We start from the raw sequence: 24,673 nt of genomic DNA, 5'->3' as shown, positions 1-24,673 counted from the left end.
ATGGTGATTATGGTAGATGTGAGTTTTGCTACAGGACATTATCTAGAACATAAGATGTAACTAATGTTAATGTTAATAGTGGAAGAAAGCATTGTCAATTAATAGTGGCCTCTTATCTGTACACATTTCTTAAGAGGTAAAAAAAAAAAAAATCACCTTTTTGTGCCTTAATAATCTCTGGCCACTGTATCCTTATTAATAATGCTTTACCAAGTGTAATCATGGAATTATGAGCCTTGTATGGTTTTATATTTATAAAAGATAGAAATGATGGGAAAAAAGTTTAATTTACTTCTATTCAGTTCTCCAAAGATTGCTAGATGGTTCTAGTGTTGGGTTCCAGGACAGAAATGACAGGGAAGAACCAGAATATGGGCCAGAGATCTAAGTCCCAAACTGATGTCAAAGTGGGGAGCCACAGATTTTCATGGAGAGTTTTCAGAGTTTCTTATGTAAAACAATTCTCCTCGAGCTTCCTCCACTAATATGAGGAATTTCTGATTCTGTTTAGACAAATTACAAAAAGAAGTTTGTCAAGGAGAAAGGAAAGTCCAATTATTCCATCATGCAAGAACCTCCTGAGGTGAAACATGCCATGGAAGTGGCCAAGAAGCAGAGCGATGTAAGTTTCTGCTCCTGAGGCAGTGGAATCCAAACTGGTGCACGCTCTTGTTCCAGCATGTGCTCACCATAATTTTCATAGTCAAAAAATTAGGTGATGGAAATTAGTTTGGTATTAAGTAGAAATGTTGCTTATGCTTAATGAGGATTTTTAGGAAGACACCATATCTCAAGTGAGTAAACATTTTCTTCCCCAAATAAAGGTCGCTTACAAAAAAGATGCCAAAGAGAACCTGCATTACACCACAGTGGCTGATCGGCCAGACATCAAGAAGGCCACACAAGCAGCCAAACAGGCCAGTGAGGTAAGGGAATAATTAAAATGTCCCTGATCCTGTGGCTACTGCCAAAAATAATAGAAGACACTCATCAGCAAGAATGCTTAGCCTACGTTGGCTTTCTTTGATTCAGGTGGAGTACAGAGCCAAGCACCGCAAAGAAGGCAGCCATGGGTTAAGCATGCTTGGTCGCCCAGACATTGAGATGGCCAAGAAGGCAGCCAGGCTGAGCAGCCAGGTAAGGCAGATGGGGAAGCGACAACTCTAGTGTGAGGAGATTTTAAAAACCTTGCAGAAAAAAGTGACCTCCAGAATGACAGTGCAATATTAAAACCAAAAGAGATTCTGGATCTTTAATCACACTGCAGAGCTTTGAAAAGTCACATCATGACAAGAATGCTGAGGATCTTGTTTTGTTTCCCTCTAACGAGGCTAGGCCTTTCTCACTCTCCACTCTCCCATGTATGAGTATGCACACCTAGGTGTCTGTGTACTTAATAATCAGCATGTGACAAAGGGCACCTCACCCCAGGCAGTGAGAGTTATTTCCTAAGGTCTAATTCATACTTGAGTCACCTGAGAGTGACTTGTTAACATGCAAGAGTGGTGGAATTCTAACTTCTAAAACCTTCAAGGAGAATACGTCTTTCTAGCAGATTTCATATTATTGAGAAGATGGGACTCAGAAATGTGTCACCCAAAGCTGATTGCCACATTGCCTAATTTCCCTTGTGAAACCAATTAACTAGAGCACCCCCAAATTATGATAGGTTTTCAGACTTAAGCTTAGAGATCCCATGTCCTGACAGAGAGCAAATTTTGGCCCCACAGGACTTGAATTTAAGAATATCTTATTTTTCCTCCAATTTGGAGATACTAATTTCCTCCTTTTCATTGTCCATTCTCTTCAAATATTTTGTTGAAGAAATAGGTTTGAGATACATTTGGCAGTTGTATGTGCTCACCTTCAGCAATACCAACCATGGGATCTCACTCTTTGGAAAGCTATTAAACATTACTGTCAAGTGACAAGTTGGAATTATGAAAAGACAAAATGTTCAGATGACTGATAACAAGCAAATATTATTTTCTACAACTGTATTTTAAAATCCTAAGAAAAAATTTTATTAAAAATTAAAGGAATGAGGGCTGGATTGTGGCTCAGTGATAGAGGGCTTGACTAGCATGTGTGAGGCACTGGATTCAATTTTCAACACCACATATAAATAAATGAACAAAATAAAGGTCTATCAACATCTAAATTTTTTTTAAATTAATGGAATCATATAACCATCTGAAATAAAAATACAAAATTACTAATGAAACAGAATCGCTAAGATGAATGAAATATAATAACAATATAAAAAAAGTTTAAATGTTTTTAAATTTTCAGTCATGCTCTTATCAAATTAAAAATAATTTTGATGTTGAAATTTTGAAAACTTCAGTTTTTGAAGATTAAGAGGCTCATATTTCTAATCCTACAGGAATCCTAAAAGAATGGGACATAGGTGGTGCACACCTATAATCCCAGCAACTCGAGAGACTGAGGCAGGAGGATCACAAGTTCAAAGCCAGCCTCAGCAACTTAGTGAGACCCTGTCTCAAAAAAAGAAAAAGGGCTATGGATGGCTTGGTGATTAAGTGCCCCTGGTTTCAATCCCTTATACAAAAAAAAAAAAAAAGAAAGAAAAGAATAGGAAGCATGGACCCAGTCAGATCCTTTTATGAGCTCATCTTTCTGGGCTTACCTCCTGTGAAAAAGGTTTGTGTCAGGTGTGACAGCTTCATGATTTGGCCCCTGACCCAAAGGGACCTCAGCTATGTGTGGGTTCTCCCCATTCTGACTTTGCTATCTTGCTACATACTCTAGGCGGAATACCTCAAAGACCAAAGGAGAGGGCCCGGGCACGGCGCTGCATCTTTTGACACCCCTATGATGAGGCATCTTAAGAAAATTAATGTACTCATCAGTGATGTAAGACTGACACCAGCAAGCCAATATCTCTGTCTTTCTCTTTTTCTTGTCTTCTTTTCTTCTCCTTCGTCAGAGGACTGACCAAGTTGTACTTTTCTCTGTTGATTTCATGTTGGAACGTGTAGAATGCTGTAGAAATCTGTTGAAGGATATACTTTTGCACACACCCTTCTTTTCCTGCATGAAACTTATCCCCTGGAACAGAAAGATAGACTAGATGTGGAAATGGTCTTCCATCAGCAACTTTAGGTTGCTTATGCTTCATCAAATTAAAAGATGAAATAAAAACAAATTGAGGATCCCATCTTCAGCCACACAAAGGAAACCTCAGGGATTGGGCATGTAGCTCATAGAGCCCTGGCCTAGCATGCATGATGGCCTGGATTCGATCCCCAGAACCACAAAAACAAAACAAAACAAAACAGAAAACTTCCACTTCTTCTGAAGTTATTACCATTGCTTATATTTCACGTATTGAACTGGTACTCAGTAGAGTCTTTCAGTTTAGATACACTATGAACCAACAGAATAAACTACTTAAAATGTTTTCATTCACAGTTTCTTAACCCTTTACAGTCTTCATAGCAAGCAATTTAATAATTTAGGCCTGTTTTTCCATCTTTACAAGTATTAATACATAATCCCACGAAAAAGAGAGCTAAACAATTAGATGTTAGACTGTTAAATACAATTAAGCTTTAGAAAGGAAATTAATTCATAACCACTTTCCTACACCAGATCCACTATAGGCCAATATCTGAGTGAAGGGATGACAGAACACTGGTAGTGCTACTTGCTGGTCCTCACAGGCTTCCATGATTAACAAGAAGGCTTGACTGTTCCGTAACACCACATATGTGCAGAATTACCACACTGACCACTTAGTCCAAGCCCAGTCTACAAATTCCTGAAGTCCTGAATCAATGTGTGTCCTAATCTTTCAAGAGGTAGTAATTCTGAAGAAGACCCTGTCAAAACAGAAGGGCCAAAGTACTGACTCAGATTCATGTTAGCAGTTGTGCTAGGCTGCATTTACTTGGCCGCCTTCTTGTTGGAGAGGAGAGGCATCAATCTTTTTTTTTTTTTTTTTTAATTAAAAAGTTGGAAATTCAAGTTGAAATTAATCAAAGAAACTGAAGTAAAACCAGTGGAATTGTTGCTCTTCAAAATAAATATCTCCAAAACCAAGTTGTTCTCAAAAAGAAAGAGGACTTTTAGCATACTTCAAGAAGCAGCAGCTTTTCTTCTCTGCCAACATGGTCCTCTGCTGCTTTTCTGCCCCCGCCTGGCTCTTGTGCATCTGTTTTACTTTTTCTTTGGTGTTTCACTGCTTTTGGGGGAACATCCCTTGTGTTCTGGGTTCCTATATCCCTGAGGAGAAGTTGCCTTTTGGTCCAGACACCAGCTCCCCACCTCTGACTTTCCTTTGTAGACTATTCCATGTCTTCATTTTAAGAATGAATTTCTTTCAGAGGAGAACCATTGTAGTATTCTTCACATTGTTTTGCTGTGACGTGGGGTTTCTGCTTCCCCTCTGAGTGTGTCTCGGTATGCTTGCCTTCCCCTGTACTGTTTTGTGTGCTTGATTTTTCTCTGCATTCTTACTATGGATATGTTCAAAGTGAATGACTCAGCACTCTGGATGTATTTTATCCCTAGTGGCAGATATCCCTGTTTTTAACACTTGAGTGATCTCTTTTCATGTCTGTTCTGCTGGCTATGTTAAGTTGTGGAGAAGGGAAGTACAGTGAGGAAGCATGAAAAATACTGGTTTTAAATGCCCACAGTGAAATATCCTAGCATCTGGATCCTGATATGTTGACGTTCATCTTACCAGTAACAGCAACTCTAGGTTCCCAAGAGTCAAATATTGCCCTTTCATTTGGCTCACATCTAGAAATAATTCACTTTCAGTCTTCCTAAAGTGCATAACTAATAGCTTTCTACTTCTGGGCTTCATCCTCCCATATTATGGACTAAGACACCTGTCTGTTTTTCAATAAGGAAAAACTTCTGTCACTCAAGTTATTCAGTTGAATTCTCCTGATAAGTAAATCATCTTTATATATTTTACTTAAGCATAATGACTGTCTCTTCCTTCCATGCAATCAAATATTTGTTGAGCAACTATTAGTGTAGGCTTTGTACTGATTTTTTAAATTGAGGCTATTTAGTCCTCTGCATATCCTTTTACGTATCCTAAAAGTATACTTAATCTTATTTTCTCATTATTCTAAAGTATCTCACTTTTTCCTTACTTCAAACCTGAAGTAATAATTGAAGCCATTAGCATTCAGAATCTGGTTTTTTTTTTAATTCAGAAGTTATGCTATTTTTGGCCAAGTCTAAAAAATTTAAAATGATATAGTCAAGATACTGTTTTAAAATAAGTTCCTAACTTAATAGAATTTTACTTCTTGACCTTCCTGATCATTTACATCCCCTCTTCCAAGTCCTTACAGTAGACCTAACTTTTTTTTGTTTTACTTAGTTAGGAGGGCCACACTGCTCTAAATCAAGTACATTAGATTTCTTCTCTGAATTTAGCCTGAAGTCCTTTCTAATTTTTCATACCTCTGGATAAAATAAAAATGAGCAAAGTCAAAATTAAATCACTTGACCTTATACTTTGATTACCTGCTGCCCCAATGAAATGATTAATTATTAATAGTGACTTCTTCTTTTCTTAAAAAGGTCTCAATTAGGATGACAAGTTATATGACCTCATTATGTATAACATGAATATTCTTTGGTATTTATGTTTCCCTATTCTTTAGTTCCCAAATTTATTGATGTTCAGGAATAATTTGGATGTTTGTATTTGCTATTAGGTTAAATACCGAGAAAATTTTGACAAAGAGAAGGGCAAGACACCAAAGTACAATCCAAAAGACAGCCAGCTCTACAAAGTCATGAAAGATGCCAATAATCTTGCAAGTGAGGTATGTTTTTTTTGTTTGTTTGAAAAAAAATTTTTTAATTTGTTCTTTTTAGATATACATGACAGTAGAGTGTATTTTGACATATTTTACATACATGGACAGTAACTTATTCTAATTAGGATCCCATTCTTGTAGTTGTACATAATGTGGAGTTTCACTGCTCCTATATTCATATGTGAGCATAGAGAAATTATATCTGATTAACTCTACTGTCTTTCCTATTTTCAGCCCCCATCCCTTCCCTTCATTCCCATTTGTCTAATCCAATAAACTTCTATTCCCCCCACCACCCCTTATTTCGTGTTAGCATCCACATATCAGAGAGAACCTTCGGCCTTTGTTTTTTTTGTGATTGATTATTTCACTTAGCATTAATTGTGATAAATATAATAATATTTGCCATTTTAATCATATTATAGTATACGATTCAGTAGCATTAGTTACATTAACAGTGTTGTTCAACTACCACCACTACTTCCAAAACCTTTTCATCACCCCAAACAAAAACTCTCCATTAAGCAACCAGTGTTTTCTCCTCTACTTAGCTCCTGGAAACCCCTACTCTCTGTCTCTATGAATTTGCTTACTTCACAAATTTCATATAAATGGAATCATACAGTATGTCTTTTTATGTCTGGCCTATTTTAGTATAACATTTTCAAGGTTCATCCATATTGTAGCATATATCAGAACTTCATTCCATTTTATGGTTGAATAATATTCCATTGTATGTACACATCACTTTTTTTGCCCTTGATCTGTTGATGGACACTTGGGTTGTTTGCACCTTTTGGTTACTGTGAACATGGTATGGTTTTTCATAACACCTCTAATATGTTTTTCATAATGCAATATTTTACTGATTTCCATGACTGCTATTTTCCATTTTCTATCATTTCCTTTTTTTCCTCCCTTAATATGTAGGTGAAGTATAAGGCTGACCTGAAGAAACTTCACAAACCTGTGACTGACATGAAGGAATCTCTGATAATGCATCATGTCCTAAATACAAGCCAGCTTGCTAGTTCTGTAAGCTCAACCATTTGTTCCAGAAACAACTTATTTCACCCATCTGCAACTCCATTCCTTCTCTGAGGTCACATGCATCTCCTTCTCTGCTGCTAATATGCTACATTTATTATGAAGCTGCTCTTCTATTTGAGTATATTCTTCCAAATTGTATTAACCTACCAACTCTCCATTGACTATAACACCTCTCAGAATGTAAAAGTGCTTCTATTTTTAGAATATTTAAGTCTTCTTTTCTCCCCAATTAGCCATTCTCTTTTCTCCTTTCTAAGGACATAGAACTACCTTATGAAATAGTTTCTTTCACTTTGAACTTTGAACTTACAACACCTATTTTGAAGAAGCCCTATAATCTGAGTGTTTACATCTGGTACTAAATGACAATAATGAATCGAGGTCTTCCATCTTTTAAAACATTTTCTTAAAATCACCCACGCATTTAGTGTCTGCAGATTTTAGCTTGTTCTTGACAATGCTGCTGTGAAAACGTCTAAGCTAAAGAAGAAAATGCTAAGCAGCTTTTCCACTGATGTGTCTTTTTTGTTCCCTCCCCTCCAGTACCAGTACAAGAAGAACTATGAGAAGAGTAAAGGCCACTACCACACCATACCTGATAATTTGGAGCAGCTTCACCTAAAAGAGGCCACAGAGTTACAGAGCATAGTAAGTTAATCAAGAATGGTTTCTCACCTGCTGTGCCTTTGTCTTAATGTCAAAAAACTTCATGAACTCCCCCAGGATAGGAGTGATGCTTTTAATTGCCATTGTTTGAAAATAAATGTACAAAGATAGAGAGTCTTTGACTTTAGTAACATGTTGAAATACATTTTTGTTAAAATTATAATAGCAGTTGCATATAGTGGAAAAATATGCATGTGGTATGTGTTGATCACATTACTATCAGAGCTGGGAGCACAAAGATTGTGTTACAAGGGTGACAACACCTCATAGTAACCCCCATGTCTATTCCCAGGTTAGGAAACACTAATGGATGGTATGTAGTCTTGGGAAGATTTTAATCGGGGTAGTGACATGATCATTCTACCCTTGAAGGAGTCTCTGGGTATTTAAGAAATTGCTAAATTTGTAAAATAACTGAAGATTTTCAAAGGAAAGAGTTGTTATCACATGACCTCTATATAATAAATTCATCACTACTTAGGTCCCCCTTGGGTATTAACCAGAGAATTATGTCCTCATATCCTGTTTAAAGTAGTATGACTCCTTAGACCACTACCCTAATGTCTTATTATAACCAAGAGCTGAGATTGAGCAATGCCATTAATGTGCTATGTGTTTTAGTCAACTTTTTGGGGCTGTGACTAAAAGATTTGACCAGAACAATTTTAGGGAAGAAAAGTTTATTTGAGGGCTCACAGTTTTAGAGGTCTTAATCCATAAAAGGCCAGCTGGAGGTGAGGTGGAAGAATGTGACGGAGGGAAGCAGCTCACATGATGATGAAGAAGCAGAGAGAAAGAGACTCCACTTGCCAGATACAAGTATAGACTCCGAAGCCACGCCCCGATTCCCACCTTCTCCACCCTACCACTTCAGTTATCACCGAATCGATTCCCTAACAGGGGTTGGATTAAGATTAAGGTTAAGATTAAGATTAAGGTTAAGACTCTTACAATCCAGTCGTTTCTCCTCTGAACCTTCTTGCATTGTCTCACATGTGAACTTTTGGGGGACACCTCACATCTAAACTATAACACTATGTGAACTTCGTGCCTTTGTCTTTCAACTTCTCTATGAAATACAAATATTTATGTGACTCCCCATTCCTAATAATGTGTTGTAAGGATGAGAAAATTTTACTTGTAAAATAGCCTTAGGAGCCTTTTGATAATGTTAGGCTTATTAATAATTCAGTCAACCTGCAAACTAGTTTTCATTTCATTTCTTTTCTTTTTTTTTTTTTTGATACTGGTGATTGAACCCAGGGGCACTTTACCATTAAGCTACATCCCCAGACCTTTGTATTTTTATTTTGAAACAGGGTTTTGTTAAATTTTCCAGGCTGGCTTCTAACTTACAATTCCCCTGCCTCAGTCTCCCAAGTCCCTGGGATTGGAGGCATGTGCCACCATGCCTGTTACTTTTCATTTCTGTATTCATTTATATTGGCTGCACTAAGTATAGGACCAGTTATGACCAGAGAGAGTTGTTTGCTTATAAATAAAGTTGCATTGATCTATTCAACCAAGATCCCAGGTCTCTAACAAAGTTCTTATGAAAGAAAAACTGGAGATTTTTATCAGAAATCTTTACTGATGCTGTTAAAATTCACGCCTATGCAATGAATCTTGGCCAAATTTACTTGTGGGCAGTTTTGCCCATCAGGATTTCTCTCAGCTGTTTCTTCTCAGTGATTCTTTTGTCTCCTTGAATTGAATCTAAATCTTGACTATGCCTTTCAAACAGTAATGGTACCCCCTCTACACCTGGGCAACAATAAAAAGATACTGCATCTGAACGCAACAGGAGACTGTTTTGAGTGGCAATGAAATGACTGAACTGGATATAAAATATCAATTAGAAAGTACCGTTTTTAAACTGGTTTCTGTCTAGGAATTGACCAACAAGAGATCTAACAAGGCTCTTCACCACTAGGTAAAATATAAAGAAAAATATGAAAAAGAGCGCGGAAAGCCCATGTTGGACTTTGAGACACCCACATACATCACTGCCAAAGAATCTCAGCAGATGCAGAGTGGGGTAAGTTCTACAGAAACACACTATACAACAAAAGTACAATTAAGTTAATGAACACAAACTCTGTCCAGCCTCCTGTTATCCAAAAGTGATAGATGATGGAATTTCTTAATATGTGATCACTAAAATCTTTTTCATCACAGAAATTCTGTAGTTTATTTGAAAAAAAAAAACTCTAACTAGTAGATATTTATCATATATATTTTATCTCAATTACTATTTTTGTAAAAGTAGAAAACTGTTTCCTAACACTAAAACAAATCATACTGATATTTTCTTTGATGAATGAAAAGTTTCCTCCACACAGATACATCATTGGCTTTGGAATGCCAAGTAGGATGTGCTAAGTCAAAAGGGGATCAGTGATCAAGATGTGTATCAAGACCCCAGAAAATCTAAAGTCCAGATCCCATATTTCCTATTTTGCAATTTTAAGTGGAGATATTTTTAAGAATCTTTTTCAAGGGGAGTGAAGGGAGGGGAGAGGATATTGGGGTAGGAAGGATAGTAGAATGAATCGGACATTATTGCCCTATATGCATATATGATTACAATTACACAACTGGTGTGATTCTACATTATGTACAGCTAGAAGAAGAAGTTATACTCCATTTATGTATGATGTGTCAAGATGCATTCTACTGTCACGTAGGACTAATTAGAACATATTAATTTTTTTTTAATTTCAGAAGAAAAAAATTTTTACTTTTTTTTTTTTAAACCATGAGTAGAGAAGAATGGAATCTTATTTTGAATCTTAGAAAGTCTGTTTCATTGAGAATCAGTCTTATTTGGAATTTGTTGACCTCTCCTCTGACTAGAGTTTTCTTGTGTATAGAAAGCCAGATGGTATAGTTTAAAATAGTTATCAAACAACTGGTGGAGTTGAGTAAAGGGTCTATGGGAGTTCCTTGTACTTTCTTGCAACTTTTCTGTCAATTTAAAATCCACTGATTTTTAAAAAATCATAAAAGTGGAGTTCCAACATCTATTTTCAATCTTCTCTGTGACATACCCTAGTCCAGGGGTGGAAAAGGAGTTGAGGTGGATAGCGGTGGAGTTTCTCTCAACTGTAGACAAAACCACAGAGTTTCTCTGTGCCAGTTATCCACTAATCTATTCAGTGATTGAAAAAAATAGGTCATGTTTATGATAAAGGTCAAGTTTGCAATGGCCTCAGGCTCTCCTTCCTGTGTTCCTACTTATCCTCCTTGAGTCACTTACTTCAAATTCTGAAATAAAATCTTTTGTCACCTTAAAAATGTGGAACAGCTTCAGGAGAGACAGTGAATTCAGAGGACCAGCCCCACTTACAACCTCAGGTGAGGAAGGGGCTCATCACAGTTTCCCAACCCCTGATTTTCCCTGGAGCCATTTGCTGTAGGCAAAATATTTCCAGAACAAGATATGTTTAAAATCTCTGATCATTAGCAGAACCACAATCCAGTTAAGAGGTCATACATAGGAATAAAATAATGTGTTTTTTTTTTCTTCCTAGGATTGAGAGAGAAATTATAACAAAGATTCTTTTTTTAAACTTTCTTTCCTTCCTACTTATATTAGAAAGAATATAGGAAAGATTATGAAGAGTCCATTAAAGGCAGAAACCTGACTGGCCTGGAGGTCACGCCAGCTTTATTACATGTCAAATATGCAACCAAAATAGCAAGCGAGGTAGTGGCCACTTGGTCTTTTCTTTCCCTTTTGATCCAAATAATTGCACTAATGACACTCATCAGTGTTTCTCCTGCCATTCTCATTACCACCTAACTGCGGGTTTCAGGTTGAGTTCACATGCGTTTGGCACTACTACCTAATCCATTATTCCTGTTAATTGTTCTAATTTTTTAATGAAGTACCTATTTAAAAATGTGCTTACCTTAGCATTCTATTAATTTCTATTATTTTACATTTCCTATTAACTGATAAAGCTTATACCCTGCTTTATTCAGATCTTTACTTAACCATAAACTGTTAAAAACTCAAAGTGTGAATCTTTCAAAAAAAATTGTTTTTGGTTTTTCACCAAAGAGGACAATCCAGGCTTTCTTGTCAGTGTTGTTACTTTTATTTCGTGATATAGAAAGAGTACAGGAAAGATCTAGAAGAAAGCATTCGTGGAAAGGGTCTCACTGAAATGGAAGATACTCCTGACATGCTACGTGCAAAGAATGCCACTCAGATTCTCAATGAGGTGAGACCACAGTCAACCACCAATATGTAATATGGCATATTCCTACCCCAGTTATACCAAAAGAGATAGGGAAAGATAGAATTTTTGAATTTCAAATTCTATATCTAGCATAATTATTAACAATTAAGTAAAATATGTCAATTTCTGATGAGTGGATATTATGTTTCTATAGTGGTTGTCATAACCAATTATTTAATATTATTTGACCTTGATACATTCATTGTGCTTATTTAAATTAAAACACCATATAGGAGTAGCATGCACCTAAATGTAATCTTAATTTTGTACCAAACCAGATTTAAAGTTTATTATTTTAACTTTCTGAGTAGAGAGTGTTAAAGCATTCAAAACAAGAACATATACTGGCATGCACAGGATAGTTTCCTACAGGAGCTTCTGTAGACACCACTCCATCCTGTCGCATGGAACAGTGAAGGTAAACACCAGCAAGAACACTATCTGTGACAACTGAGGTGGCATGTTATAGGGATTTATATACATTCTGTGTGATTATCACCTAAAAGTGGAAGTTAGGTGACTTCTTGATTGGTTTGTTTGTTTTAATAATGCTCCTTCAGAAAGAATATAAGAGAGACCTGGAGCTGGAAGTCAAAGGAAGAGGCCTGAATGCCATGGCCAATGAAACTCCAGATTTTATGCGAGCCAGGAACGCTACTGATATTGCCAGTCAGGTCAGTGTTTCTATTCCATGTCAACCTTTCAAGAAAGTAGTTGCAATTTTAAGGACTGTGGGGGTTTCCGCCACGTTCTGCGTGGATGAGGGGAAGAGTTTCTGTCAGAGGACGGTGCTGGCTATAAATCAATTACTAATGAATTTATCTAATCAATAAACACAAAAGCCAGTACTCTTTTTTAAATGAAAGCGGGTGTAGCGGAGCAGGCCATACCAGATCTGGCCTCCAACAACAAAGAGGACCCCACCTTCACCTTTACTTAGAATCACACAGGTAAGGGGCCCGAAGCAGGAGGGGCTTCTTCTGTGAGGAACAGGATGGGGTGGAGTTAGAGAAGCCATTTGCTTAGGGAATTAGCAACTCCTCCAATGGAAAGCTACTCCCATACAGGGCCGCCGACTCCCCGCTGGTCTGGAACAGTCTCTCATGACTGCCAGTTCCTGGGAGTCAGACCTCTGTATCCAATGGCTCAGCCAAGTCTGATTCTGCTAGACATGGATGGCTCCCCACAAGGACATAGTGTCATTCCTCTGTGTCTTACTTGTTTGTTAGTGACAATCGAATGCATACAATGGCATTCTTGAACATCTGTCTGATGAAATCTGTTCCAAATGATCAGGGACCCTCTGTTAGGTTGTTCTGCCTGCCTGAGTCTACAGTCACTGCAGACATTCAGAACAAAGAGCAGAAGTTACGGAACAAAACTAGTTGGAGCTGGGGTGGACTCTGACATCTTGGCCTTGCTTCTTAGTCTCCTCCTCATTTGGCATTAAGAATTCCTTGTTTAAAACATTTCAGGAGTTCTTTCTTTTATCACCTTCAAGGCCTAAATTGAAAACCATCTTTAAGGCATCCAGTGTTGTTTAAGGCTAAATTGTGTGGGTCCTTACTATCTGTTGATTATCTCTATCCTAATACTGAATCCCACACCCAACTGGACAGTTTTTCAACAACTAAGATGCTCTTTCTGAACCTCACTCCTTATAATATAAAGCTGTAAACAGAATAGGAAGAACTGTCTATTGAATGTCAAATGGATGAGTCTCTCTTGGAAAAGAAATATTGTTCACCACTTAAGCAAACCAAGCTAACAAATGTTGTGCACATTGTAAACATTTACCCAACAGTTGGGTGTCCTTCTTTTATAGATTAAATATAAGCAATCAGCAGAAATGGAAAAAGCCAATTTCACTTCTGTGGTTGATACTCCAGAGATCATTCATGCCCAACAAGTCAAGAACCTTTCAAGTCAGGTAAGGACATCATTAGAATATATCTCATACGTCCCAGTCATAAAGAACAAAAGTCCTTCCTTTAATACCTAAGGAGGGTTTTTCAAATCACAGTTTTCCCCAATAAAACCTATGGGATTTACCTATGATACAAGTTTGAGTCAGAGTTGAAAGTTCTGTATCAGATTTAAAATAGATGAGAGATGAGAGGGACATAGTCCAGTGGTAGAGTGTATGCCTATCTTGCTCAAAGGTCTGAGTTTGATCCCCAGCACTACAAGAAAATAAATAAAATAGATTATAAGAAGAGGTGGGGGTGTACCTCAGTAAGAATATGAGACCCTGGGTTTGATCCCTGGAACTGGAGGAAGAGAATATTATAAGACAGAATTTTAAGATAAAGAACTATTACAAGGTACAATTCATAAAAAAATATTTTAATATGTAAATTTTAATATGGATATAAAATTTGTGTACAAATCTAGAAGATACCAAGTGAACAGCCCACACTTGGGTTACCAATCTATAAAGAGTGAGATTATATCATCAACTCTATCTACACGATCTAGCCCTGAGTCCTCCCATGATGGGTAACTTCCATCTTCTTACCAATAAATGAACAAGATCTCTTCATACAACAAGAATTATCATTTGTGTTATAATTTGTGTTAATATTCTTCAATGATAATCAGAATTGAATAGCTCCAAGTTAGAACTTTTACTTGTCTTCTGATCAATAACTTCTAAAGGAGAAGTTATAACCTGACCTGTCTGCTTTAAAAAAAATACCTGGGGGGCTGGGGATATGGCTTAGTTGGTAGAGTGCCTGCCTTGCAAGCACAAGGCCCTGGGTTCAATCCCCAGCACCGCAAAAAAAAAAAAAAAAAAAAAAAAAAAAAAAAAAAAAATGGGAATATAGATTCCATGGTTGTACCTGGAATTTTGAAGCTAGTAAATCTGAGGTAGATGCCTGGAAATCTGTTTTTGTTTAATCTTCACAGATGATCTCCTTAATAGCCTATCAGGTTGAGAACTATTGATTTAAACCCTTTATTACCAATGTATAATTCTATGTTGTAAAGTTAGACATGAAAAGTAGCTATTACACTGGGGATGTGGCTCAGTGGTGGAGCACTTGCCTAGTACATGTGAGATTCTAGGTTCAATCCCTAGCACGGCAAAAATAAATTAATTAAATTAAATTAAATAAAAAAGAACTATCACTAGAAAAGTAGTTCAATCAGGAAACATACATATTCAAATGGGAGAAATTAACCTTTTATTTGGGGGGTGAAATGAAAGTAGGAAAAGCAACTTTTCAAAATTACCAAAATTATGTGAGTCCCAAGCTACCCCACTGTGTTCACTGGTAAAGCTCGGAGGCCAGGGTTCACAAACCCAAAGGGTTTGTGAGGGACTTGGCAGTTATACTACGTTCTGCTTTTGATATTGATGATCTTTGAGGAGAACCACAGCATGCAGGCCTGATCCAGAGAGGTCTTGATGTGATTTTATAACATCTAAGCCTCTTGGGGATTAATGACAACAGTATGTGCTCATTCACAAGTTCTGGATACTGGACTGAATATAGGCCTTTCCCTCCCAAATAACATCAAGTTTCAAGTAAACTGATTACCTGTCTTAGGGATGACAGAATCTCAGGGATTGCTACCTAAGCTAGCTCCATAAAACCAGTTGAGGCAGCTTTTACTAATCTTAAAAAATAAAAAGATTGCTTATATTCTTTTCCCATGAAAATGAGAACTTTTCCCTTATCCTTGCATAACTAAAAAGAGGCATTCAAGCAATTTCTTGGACAAATCATCTGTTCCTGTTATTCTAGATATCTGCTTTAAACAAAATCTAGGCCTAAATCTCTCATTGCCTGAAACTATTTGTCTTTGAGAAAATTTAAATTTTCAATACTTATAATAATGTATATATAATACAATCTACATAGACAGAATAGTTTTATCCACATACAAAAGTGGCTAGTCTCTTTCCTCAGCCCTACATCCCTACACACCCAAACTTCCCTGAACTGTGGGAGAAACCAGAGTTAAATAAAGCTAAAGAGAAAAGTGAAAGGACATATGATAAAAGAAAATAAACTCTAAGGCAGAGTAAGTGTTCTGCTACAGAGAGTAACTGAAGACGTTAGTCTGGTGCTGTGATTGGCTCTGTGTGTCGAGGAAGAGTATCCCTTATGGGTTCCTCCGTGGCCAACATCTAGTGCAGGCCAGGGAGGCCAAAAGAAAGTGATGACTGACTCAGAGCAGACCTTGGTAGGTAAGTTACGCACAATTCCAGTTCCATGTCTTCCTACTACAGTAGGACCTTCAGTACCAGCAGGCTAGTTTTTGCAGCATCAGAGCCATGTTCTGGAAGTACCTGCTCAATCAAGCAGCTAGAAACCCAAAATGTGCCTGCTTGAAGTTCAGCAAAAATTTCCTTGCCACCACCAAAGCTGGCTTTCAGAAGGCTAAAACTTCTAACCTTACTGTTCTCTTCCTGCCTGGCTCCTGGTTAAGTGACTTAGTCCACCTTAGAGATGACTGACAGCACTAGAGGCATCTCTATCTCTCTCCCTCATTAGCAGGAACTTCCTTTTTTGTGCTTCAGTCAGTAAGGGGCTCTCTCTGCCAACTTTGTCATGAGAGTGGGTTCCATTAAATGCTTGGTCTTTGTTCTGGAAAGGAAAGACCTGGTCCTTACTAAGAGGACTGTTTTATTACTCTCTAACATACTTGAATAATCAAGATGTAAAGGACTTTCCCTCTGTTGAACCAGAAGGGCTATTTCAGGTTACATTGGCCCATATCCCTGTTGTGTTTATTCTTCTTATTTCTTGGAATCTATTCTTAGAAAAAATACAAAGAAGATGCAGAGAAGTCTATGTCGTATTATGAGACTGTTTTGGACACTCCAGAGATGCAAAGAGTACGGGAAAACCAAAAGAACTTCAGCCTTGTAAGTTTTTGGGGTTTTTTTGTTTTTTTGTTTTTTTATCTAAAGCATAACTTACTGGTACCTGGGTTCATGCAGGTTAAGCACTTGGCACTTTGTCACTGAAACATGGCTATTGAGTAGCCCTCCACTACTCTGTCCTTGCTGTCAGAAATGTGTGCTTGATTCTTCCCTGATTCATCTTATACTTCAACCCCAAATCACAGCATGAACGTATATCCTATTACTTGATGAGTGGTTTCCTGTTACTGAATATGAACTATTACCACTTACCATTATTGGTGACATACATTACATGTCTTCTTGAAATCTAGGGAAGGGATACTTTAATACATAAACCTTAATTTTACCATTTTTAGTTTTTTAAAAAATCAGTTTCCAGGACTGTATTCTCCAATTCCCTCACTCCAAATTAGTTTCTTCATAAAGTTTTTATTAGAGAATTTTCCTTTAGTTGTCAGATTGTTATTATTGTAGCATGCACTTTTTAAAATAAAGACTTTTAACTTCCTTGTGACTACAATTTAGGAAAATTAAAAATATGTAGAACAATGTTGAAATCTTAACAGGATATTTACTCTTTCTTCATAGCTCCAATACCAGTGTGACCTTAAAAACAGTAAAGGAAAAGTTACAGTTGTTCAAGACACGCCAGAAATACTGCGTGTTAAAGAAAACCAAAAGAATTTCAGCTCGGTATAATTGCTATTTATTTTCCATTTAATGCTAACCTAATAATTCCATTCTCCTCTCCTAAAAAATATACTAGCTGCACATTGATACAATTAACATCTAACCTTCCCAGTTAATACTAGTGGTCATTAAAATTCCCCACACTTTGCTCCAAAAATCATCACTCCAGAGACCATTTGAAATAAATTTCAAAGTAACTTTTGTAGTTTTTTGTTTTGGGGTTTGTGTGTGTGTGTGTGTTTTGATACTGGGGGTTGAGCGTGGGCTGCTCCATCACTAAGCTACACCCTCAGCCCTTCTAATGTTTTGAGTAGGGTTTTGCTAAATTGCCTAGGTTAGCCTTGAACTTGCAATCCTGCCGCCTCAGTAATCCCAGAGCAGTTACATGTGTTTTGTGCTCTAATAAGATGATTTCTTTTTAATATTGTGATTTCTTTTATAATCCTTCCCCAAAATAACTGACATTGCATTTCTTTAATAGATTTTGTGTTTCATGTTGGAGGAATTTTGTGGTTTAATCAGTATTTCCTGCTTTATCTCATCCTGTATTAATATAATATAATAATCTTAAAAGAAATCTCAAGATCTGGAAAGTGAGTGGTGTTGTACATGTGGACTGAGTCAGATACTGACAAGGAAGCTGTCAAATGCAATACCCAGGTTCTTGCCTGGAAAGACTGTCTCTTGTGTCCTTTATTTTCACAGAAGCTATGTGTTCTAGGTTTTCTCCAGGAATTTCTGGGGTTTCCTTTTCTTCTGAGTAATAATCTTTTCATTCCGAATGCCCAGGTTTTATATAAAGAGGATGTCTCACCAGGAACAGCAATTGGAAAGACACCTGAGATGATGAGAGTGAAGCAAACGCAGGACCACATCAGCTCGGTAAAGATACAGGATACTTACTTTCAATATTTTCCACCCCTCTGATTGTTCACAATGACCTCTGAATTGCACTGAAAACTACTTTCTCCTTAAAAAGCTTACATTCTACAACGAGTGCCTGTGTACTACCATCACCACATGGTGTATGCCAGTGGTCAGTGCAGTTCTGTGGTCGTTTTCATGAGGGAGCAGTTAGACATGGAAAACAGGCTTGTTGAGAAAGTAGAGTATGTCAAAAAAATCAACCTTCCCAAAGACCTGTATATAAATATAACTGTCCTAGTCAAATGAACTCTTGCATATAAAAATGCTGGAATAGTCATTTTTTTCACCTTCTATGGCTTCAGTAACCCCTCAATCAACCTTGATTCAAAAACATTAAATGAAAAATTCCAGAAATATTTCATTTATTTAAGTTGCAACCATTCTGAATAGCATAATCAAATCTCCTGGATTCCTGCTCCTTCCTACCTGAGAGATGAATTCATCCCTTTGTCTAGAATATTTGCATTGCAGTCACTACCTTCCCTAGTTCACAAGCTACCTTCCATTATCAGATCAACTGTCTTGGTATCCAGGACTTGCGTTTGAGTACCCCTTATTTGCTTAATGGCCCCAAAGTGCAACATCAGTGATGCTGGCAATTTAGATATGTCAAAGAGGAATCATAAAGTACTTCCTGAAGGTCAAAGTTCTCCATTTAATAAGAAAGAAAGTTATATGTTGAGGTTGCCAACATATACAGTAGAAACAATCTATTCCAGTTTATCACATGTCAGACTGCAAAGCTATGCCCATAGTTCACAGTGAGTGCTTAGTTAAGATGAAAAAGGCGCTCAATTTGCAAATGTATATATATATGTATATGGAGGGAAGCATAATATATATAGAGTTCATTTCTACCCACAGTTTAGGTATCCACTGGGGAGTTAAAACATCCCCCCATGGATATGGGGAACTACTAGATACAAGAAAGTTAAAGGGTTACAGTCTAAGTAGGGACCCCACAGAGACCAGAGAGAGATCAAGATTCAAGTGTCCCCCTCCTCAGAATTGTTCTCCCCTGACACAGTACAAGAATGTGGCCCTATCCAAACTAAGTACAAAGCTTATATTGTTTAAATTGTGATTTAAAAAACTACAGTGGGGGTGTGGCTCAGTGAAGAGAGTATATACTTAGCATACCCCAGTCCCTGATTTCCATTCGCAGCACATACATACAAAAAGTTGAACTACTAATCAGACATACATACATACATGTTGAGAAGACTGTCCAGTATATAATAATACCCTTCTTTTCTCACTTTTATATAGGTGAAGTATAAAGAAGCAATTGGACAAGGAACTCCAATTCCTGACCTGCCAGAAGTGAAACGTGTCAAGGAGACCCAGAAACACATTAGCTCGGTAATGACCCATATTCTCAGTGTGCATTTGTGTGACCAACCTTCTCTCTACTGTTACCCTAGTTCCACCCCTCCCTTCTTCCTTTTACCAAGGGCCTCCCATGCCTTGGTGATGTTGCAAAAGAAGATAAGAAACCTTGCAGTCATATTTGATACAAACTTCATTTCAAAACTAGCTCATGGCTTCTGTGATGCTTTGGATTGCAACTTCTCTAGTTTTGTTGTCCATGATCTGTCCTACCTCGTTAGGTAAAGGGTTAAAGAAACACGAATTTGTTACCAGCATGGTTGATTTTCTAATTTTCTGAAAAGTTTCCTAGCAAAACAAAGATGTCATTGCTAGCTTGTCACTGAGTCTACCAATTAATCCATGACACAACCTATAGATTTTTCATGCTGCTCCCCAGTCCATACACTAGTACACCATAAAATCCATCTATTTCAAAAGAATTCAATCTTTAGGTTGAAAATTCTTAACATTATAAGTTCAAGGCCAGCCTGAGCAACTTAGCAAGACCCTGTGTGCACTTGATCCAGCAATCATCAGAAAAAAATGCTGTCCTTGAAAAATAAATGGATCAAGTATTTTCTTATTAAGGATACCTATAGATTAGAAACCATCTCAGAATTTTCATTAGAAAATATGAATAAAAGTTTTCATTGAGAAAATTTTCAATGATCCTGAAGAAATAGAATATCACATGATTAGAAAATTATAAAACAAGCAACCTATTTATTGAGTACAAATCTAATGTAGACTTACTGTATTCCAGGCATTAATATTGGTTGCAATAAAATGTTTAGATTTTTCTCATTGTTTAACTTATTATCACCATATAATGCATTTTAGGAATGCACTGAGTGTTGTTGGCTATAGTAAATGCAATTTAGTACCCAATTGTTAAGGTAGTAAAATTACTACTTTGAAAAGAGAACGTAAATATTTATGGAATTTGTTTTCCTTAGTCTTCGAGTATCAATTGAAAGCTCCATTGTTTTCATAAGTTCTCACCAAATAGCCCACATATTGCTGTAATATAAAGAATGTACAGTTATTTTACCTTTTGGGGTATTCTAATTATTTTCTACAGGTTATGTACAAAGAAAACTTGGGAACAGGCATTCCAACCACTGTCACTCCAGAGATTGAGAGAGTCAAACGCAATCAAGAGAACTTTAGCTCGGTATTTACAAATTTGTCAAATAAGAAACTATTCTCCATCTAAAAAAAAAACCCAAACTACCAGAATAACCTATCATCCTTTTATAAAGAGTAACATCTTAACAACAAACTCTGCGTGTATCTCTGCGTGTGTATTACCTGACCAAAACCATCTGATTTAATACAGAGTGACTCCTCTTCTGATTCTACTTTAACATTTTCAGCAACTGACTAGTGTGAATACTTAAGTTGGAAATACTGCAAGTAGCATTAACATCATCATGATACTCACATCCTATAAATTGATGCTTTCCGTTGTACTTTTCCATTCCAAAATTAGTTTTAGAGAGTTCATCTTTAAAACTGTGAAGTACAAAAGTAAAAAGCATTATTCTTACTAAATATTACTTACTAAAATAACTCTCTCCTCACCCACACCCACCCCCCTCTCTTTGTCTTTGTGCTTGTTTTGAATATCTTCTGGGTACTTTCTTGTATCTCACAGGTTTTGTACAAAGAAAATTTGGGGAAAGGAACCCCCACAGCTATCACTCCAGAGATGGAGAGAGTCAAACGCAATCAAGAGAACTTTAGCTCGGTATTTCTTAGGGGGCAAAAAACCAAAACCCTTAATTTTTATTAAAATATTTTAACACATTACAAATGTAAAATTACTAAGTTCATATTATGAAAGGAATGATACCAAATTTTACTTCAGTTTTCATCCCAAATCTAATTTAGTATTACTTTAGTTCTGGTGTGAAATTTTAACTGTTTTCTCTAAAACACAGATGTTTATCACTTTCCTTAAAACCCTTAATACTCAGTGTTTTCTTCCTCCAATCCTCCTTTAATAACAGTAGGTATTTCTAACTGGTGTGGCACAAGTCAAAAGTAAAATCTAACACTACTTCAAAGGGGCAATGCTAGCTAGAATTTTATTCGTATTTATTGTGGTTATTTGATATATTCTTTGTGTTTGCAGTCTTTCTGAAGATTATCATTCTTAAATATTTTCATTCAAAGAAACGAAAATATCATTCAAAATTTCATTCATCGATTCATAGTAACTCAGAAATACAAATTTACTTGTCTCAGCTATTTTAGATATATCATGCAAGATATAAATGAGCTTTACTTTGGAATATATTCAGGATAATTGAAAGCTAAGCTAATATTTATTTAGCTTTTATTATGGATTTTAGTTTCCCTAAACTTTTTTTCTTTTTCTTTTCTTTCTTTCTTTCTTTTTTTTTGGTTTTCTAATTATTAAAAGCAATTCATTAAATGCATTTTGATGAAGCTTAATCTCTCTGTCTTTGAGGAAGGCATATGTAAGTCAAGACACTCCTGTATGCAGCCTAGCAGCTGTGTATACATCAGTGCCATTTAGAGACAGATATTGTACTGTGTGACTATGTCTACAGTTGCACTCTTAAAGTTAGGTCTATTTTTCTTCATCATTAAAACAAAAAAAAAATATTTTTGAGACTTTTTAAGTTCAAGTTTACCTAAAAGATGGGTCCAGGCTGATTTGATTGTTGGTTTTGTGCACACAGATATTGTACAAAGAGAACTTGAGCAAGGGGACTCCCATACCTGTCACTCCTGAGATGGAGCGAGTCAAACGCAATCAAGAAAATTTTAGCTCGGTATTTGGGAGAAAGTTCCTTTAACTCCATATTAAAAAATAATTTCTATAAAACAAACTTCTCACTACTTGTCCCTTTAACAACAATCCATTTAACAAACTTTCTTTTAAAATCTTACCAACTGAATCCTTCTGTTTTACAGATTTTTTTAACTCACCATTTGATTCTAATGTTATATACCCTGTGTTACTGTTGGGACTTTTGAAGTTAATTGATTTCCAAAAAAGAGCACAAACACTGAAGCTTTTATTTACTTGCAATTCTTTTTATCTGATATTTCTGGGTTAGCATTGCAAGAAAAAATACTGAACTAGAGGCCATATGGAGAAATAGTGACTCTTTGGGAACAGGGGTCACCTTATCATAGATCCTAATCAGATAAACAGTGGCACCTACAAAGAAAATTGCTTAATACTGGGACCAAAAACACTTCTTTAGTTACTTGTTCCAAACAAATCTTTTCATGAATAGAAATCTAGGCCTTCTGATTTTTTTAAATATACAAGTCAGATCATGCATGTATATTTTATTTTCTTTTCTGCTGAGTTTCTGAAAAACTCTATATGAGTGTGATGCTTATATATAATGACCTTAGGTTCACTTATGCCTAAGATGGAGAATCAAATGTAAGTAGGAAAATTTACTTAGAATTACTAGGGAGTTTTTGTCAGTTTAAATATTTTCTAAGCCAGATGTGGTAGTGCACACTATAACCCTGCTCCTTAAGAGACTGAGACAGGAGGAATATAAGTTCCAGTCCAGCCTTGGCTACTTAATGAGACCTTGTCTCAAAAAGGACTGAGGGTATAGCTCAGTGACAGAATGCCCCTGAATTTAATCTCCAGTAAATCAAAAACAAATATTTTCTAAAAGTTTTTTTTTTACATAATTCCATCAGTAACTTTCTCTGGTTCCACTGTCTTTTTGTCTTGTTATTAATTACTATTCTTTAACAACTTAACAATTTTATTAGTTTTTCAATGTAAGTTAATATGTCTTTTGTAATGTTGTATTCACTGTTTTTTTTTTTTTTTTTTTTCCTCCTGTGGGTTTATCATTATTCCTTGCTCTGAAAGGCTTGTAACAGTTTTCAAAATTATGTTTTAATTATTTATTTCCTTCTATTTTAGAGTAAGTATATTATTATTTGTATCTATTTGAAACTAATGATCCTGGACATTTAAAGTAACCATTTGTGTTATTTTTACACAGGTTGCATTAGGCAAAATTATCTAGTGGTGCATAGGCCTTTTACATACTGTGGGAATACTGTATATTAAAACATTGACTTTTAGATTTAGTCATCTCTATAACCTCAAGAAAGATCAATTTTGCCATATTCCACAAAACTGGTCTGGAGTTTTAAATATCTGTTATCATATAAGACAAACATTCTATGTAGGAAAGTACTTACTGATCTCACGTAAAAACTATTCTATTGTACACTGAGCATTCTAGTGCTCTTAGAAAATTATTTGTATTTTTTTCTGAATTTCTAATATAGGAAATTAACATTTCTATGTGGGTTAGGGTAAAAAGATGAGTATCAAATACACTGGCATTTCAGCATTTCTCACCTAGATCTGTGCTTGCACAGAGCAGTGGACTTGAATTTTCCTTTTCTGTTTGATAGCTACAGTCTCATACTAGGTTCCCCACAAGATGGACAAAGGGGCTGTTTTGACTGCCTATTCTTTTCTGGATGCTTTCTTGTGTCATACAGGTGTTGTATAAAGAGAACCTTGGAAAAGGGATTCCGATTCCCATCACTCCAGAGATGGAGAGAGTCAAACACAATCAAGAAAACTTTAGTTCGGTATTTAAAATGGAAAAAAAAAAAATCCCTTTAACTATTTTTAAAATGCTTTGAAAGATTAATGGCTAGATTTTTTAAATCTAATCAACTTATCCCAGTAAAACTTTTGACCTTATTCCCAACTTAATGCTGCCATTTCCTATGAATCAGTTTCCCTACGTTAAACATTAATATAATCATTTTGACTTACTTTTTAAAAAAGTGTTCAGTATTACACTCCAGCTTTCAAAAATATAACATTTTCAGTGTCTAAACATCCATATTTATCTTGCTTTGGCAAATTTGATCTGAATGTGAAGCTTAAAATTTATCCTGTGAAGATCTGACATTTGGCTCCATTTCCTATTCTAACCTCTGTCTCTCCTGGTACTTGTACAGATGTTTTGAAATTTCTTTCTTAGTAACTTGTC

General features: G+C 36.2%; 1 protein-coding gene across 29 annotated transcripts in view; it reads left to right on the top strand.

Moving 5' to 3' along the window:
* NEB (nebulin) overlaps nt 1-24,673 on the top strand; it is a 200,464-nt gene that overhangs the window by 164,146 nt on the left and 11,645 nt on the right. For 9 of the 29 annotated variants that reach the window (XM_079134460.1, XM_079134459.1, XM_079134458.1 and 6 more), the window contains 19 exons: nt 512-622; nt 825-926; nt 1,033-1,137; nt 5,709-5,819; nt 6,744-6,848; nt 7,407-7,511; nt 9,463-9,567; nt 11,128-11,238; nt 11,648-11,758; nt 12,337-12,450; nt 13,602-13,706; nt 16,551-16,655; nt 17,244-17,348; nt 18,135-18,227; nt 19,542-19,634; nt 20,725-20,817; nt 21,301-21,393; nt 22,355-22,447; nt 24,171-24,263. In XM_079134460.1, coding sequence (XP_078990586.1) covers nt 512-622; nt 825-926; nt 1,033-1,137; nt 5,709-5,819; nt 6,744-6,848; nt 7,407-7,511; nt 9,463-9,567; nt 11,128-11,238; nt 11,648-11,758; nt 12,337-12,450; nt 13,602-13,706; nt 16,551-16,655; nt 17,244-17,348; nt 18,135-18,227; nt 19,542-19,634; nt 20,725-20,817; nt 21,301-21,393; nt 22,355-22,447; nt 24,171-24,263 — 1,953 coding nt within the window. The remainder of the gene's footprint in view (nt 1-511; nt 623-824; nt 927-1,032; nt 1,138-5,708; nt 5,820-6,743; nt 6,849-7,406; nt 7,512-9,462; nt 9,568-11,127; nt 11,239-11,647; nt 11,759-12,336; nt 12,451-13,601; nt 13,707-16,550; nt 16,656-17,243; nt 17,349-18,134; nt 18,228-19,541; nt 19,635-20,724; nt 20,818-21,300; nt 21,394-22,354; nt 22,448-24,170; nt 24,264-24,673) is intronic. The other 20 variants (XM_079134456.1, XM_079134453.1, XM_079134450.1 and 17 more) reach the window with 7 other exon arrangements.

The sequence above is a fragment of the Sciurus vulgaris genome (assembly GCF_902686455.1).
Source record: "Sciurus vulgaris genome assembly, chromosome: 3".
Lineage (NCBI taxonomy): Eukaryota > Metazoa > Chordata > Mammalia > Rodentia > Sciuridae > Sciurus > Sciurus vulgaris.
This window is presented reverse-complemented; position numbering and strand designations above follow the sequence as displayed.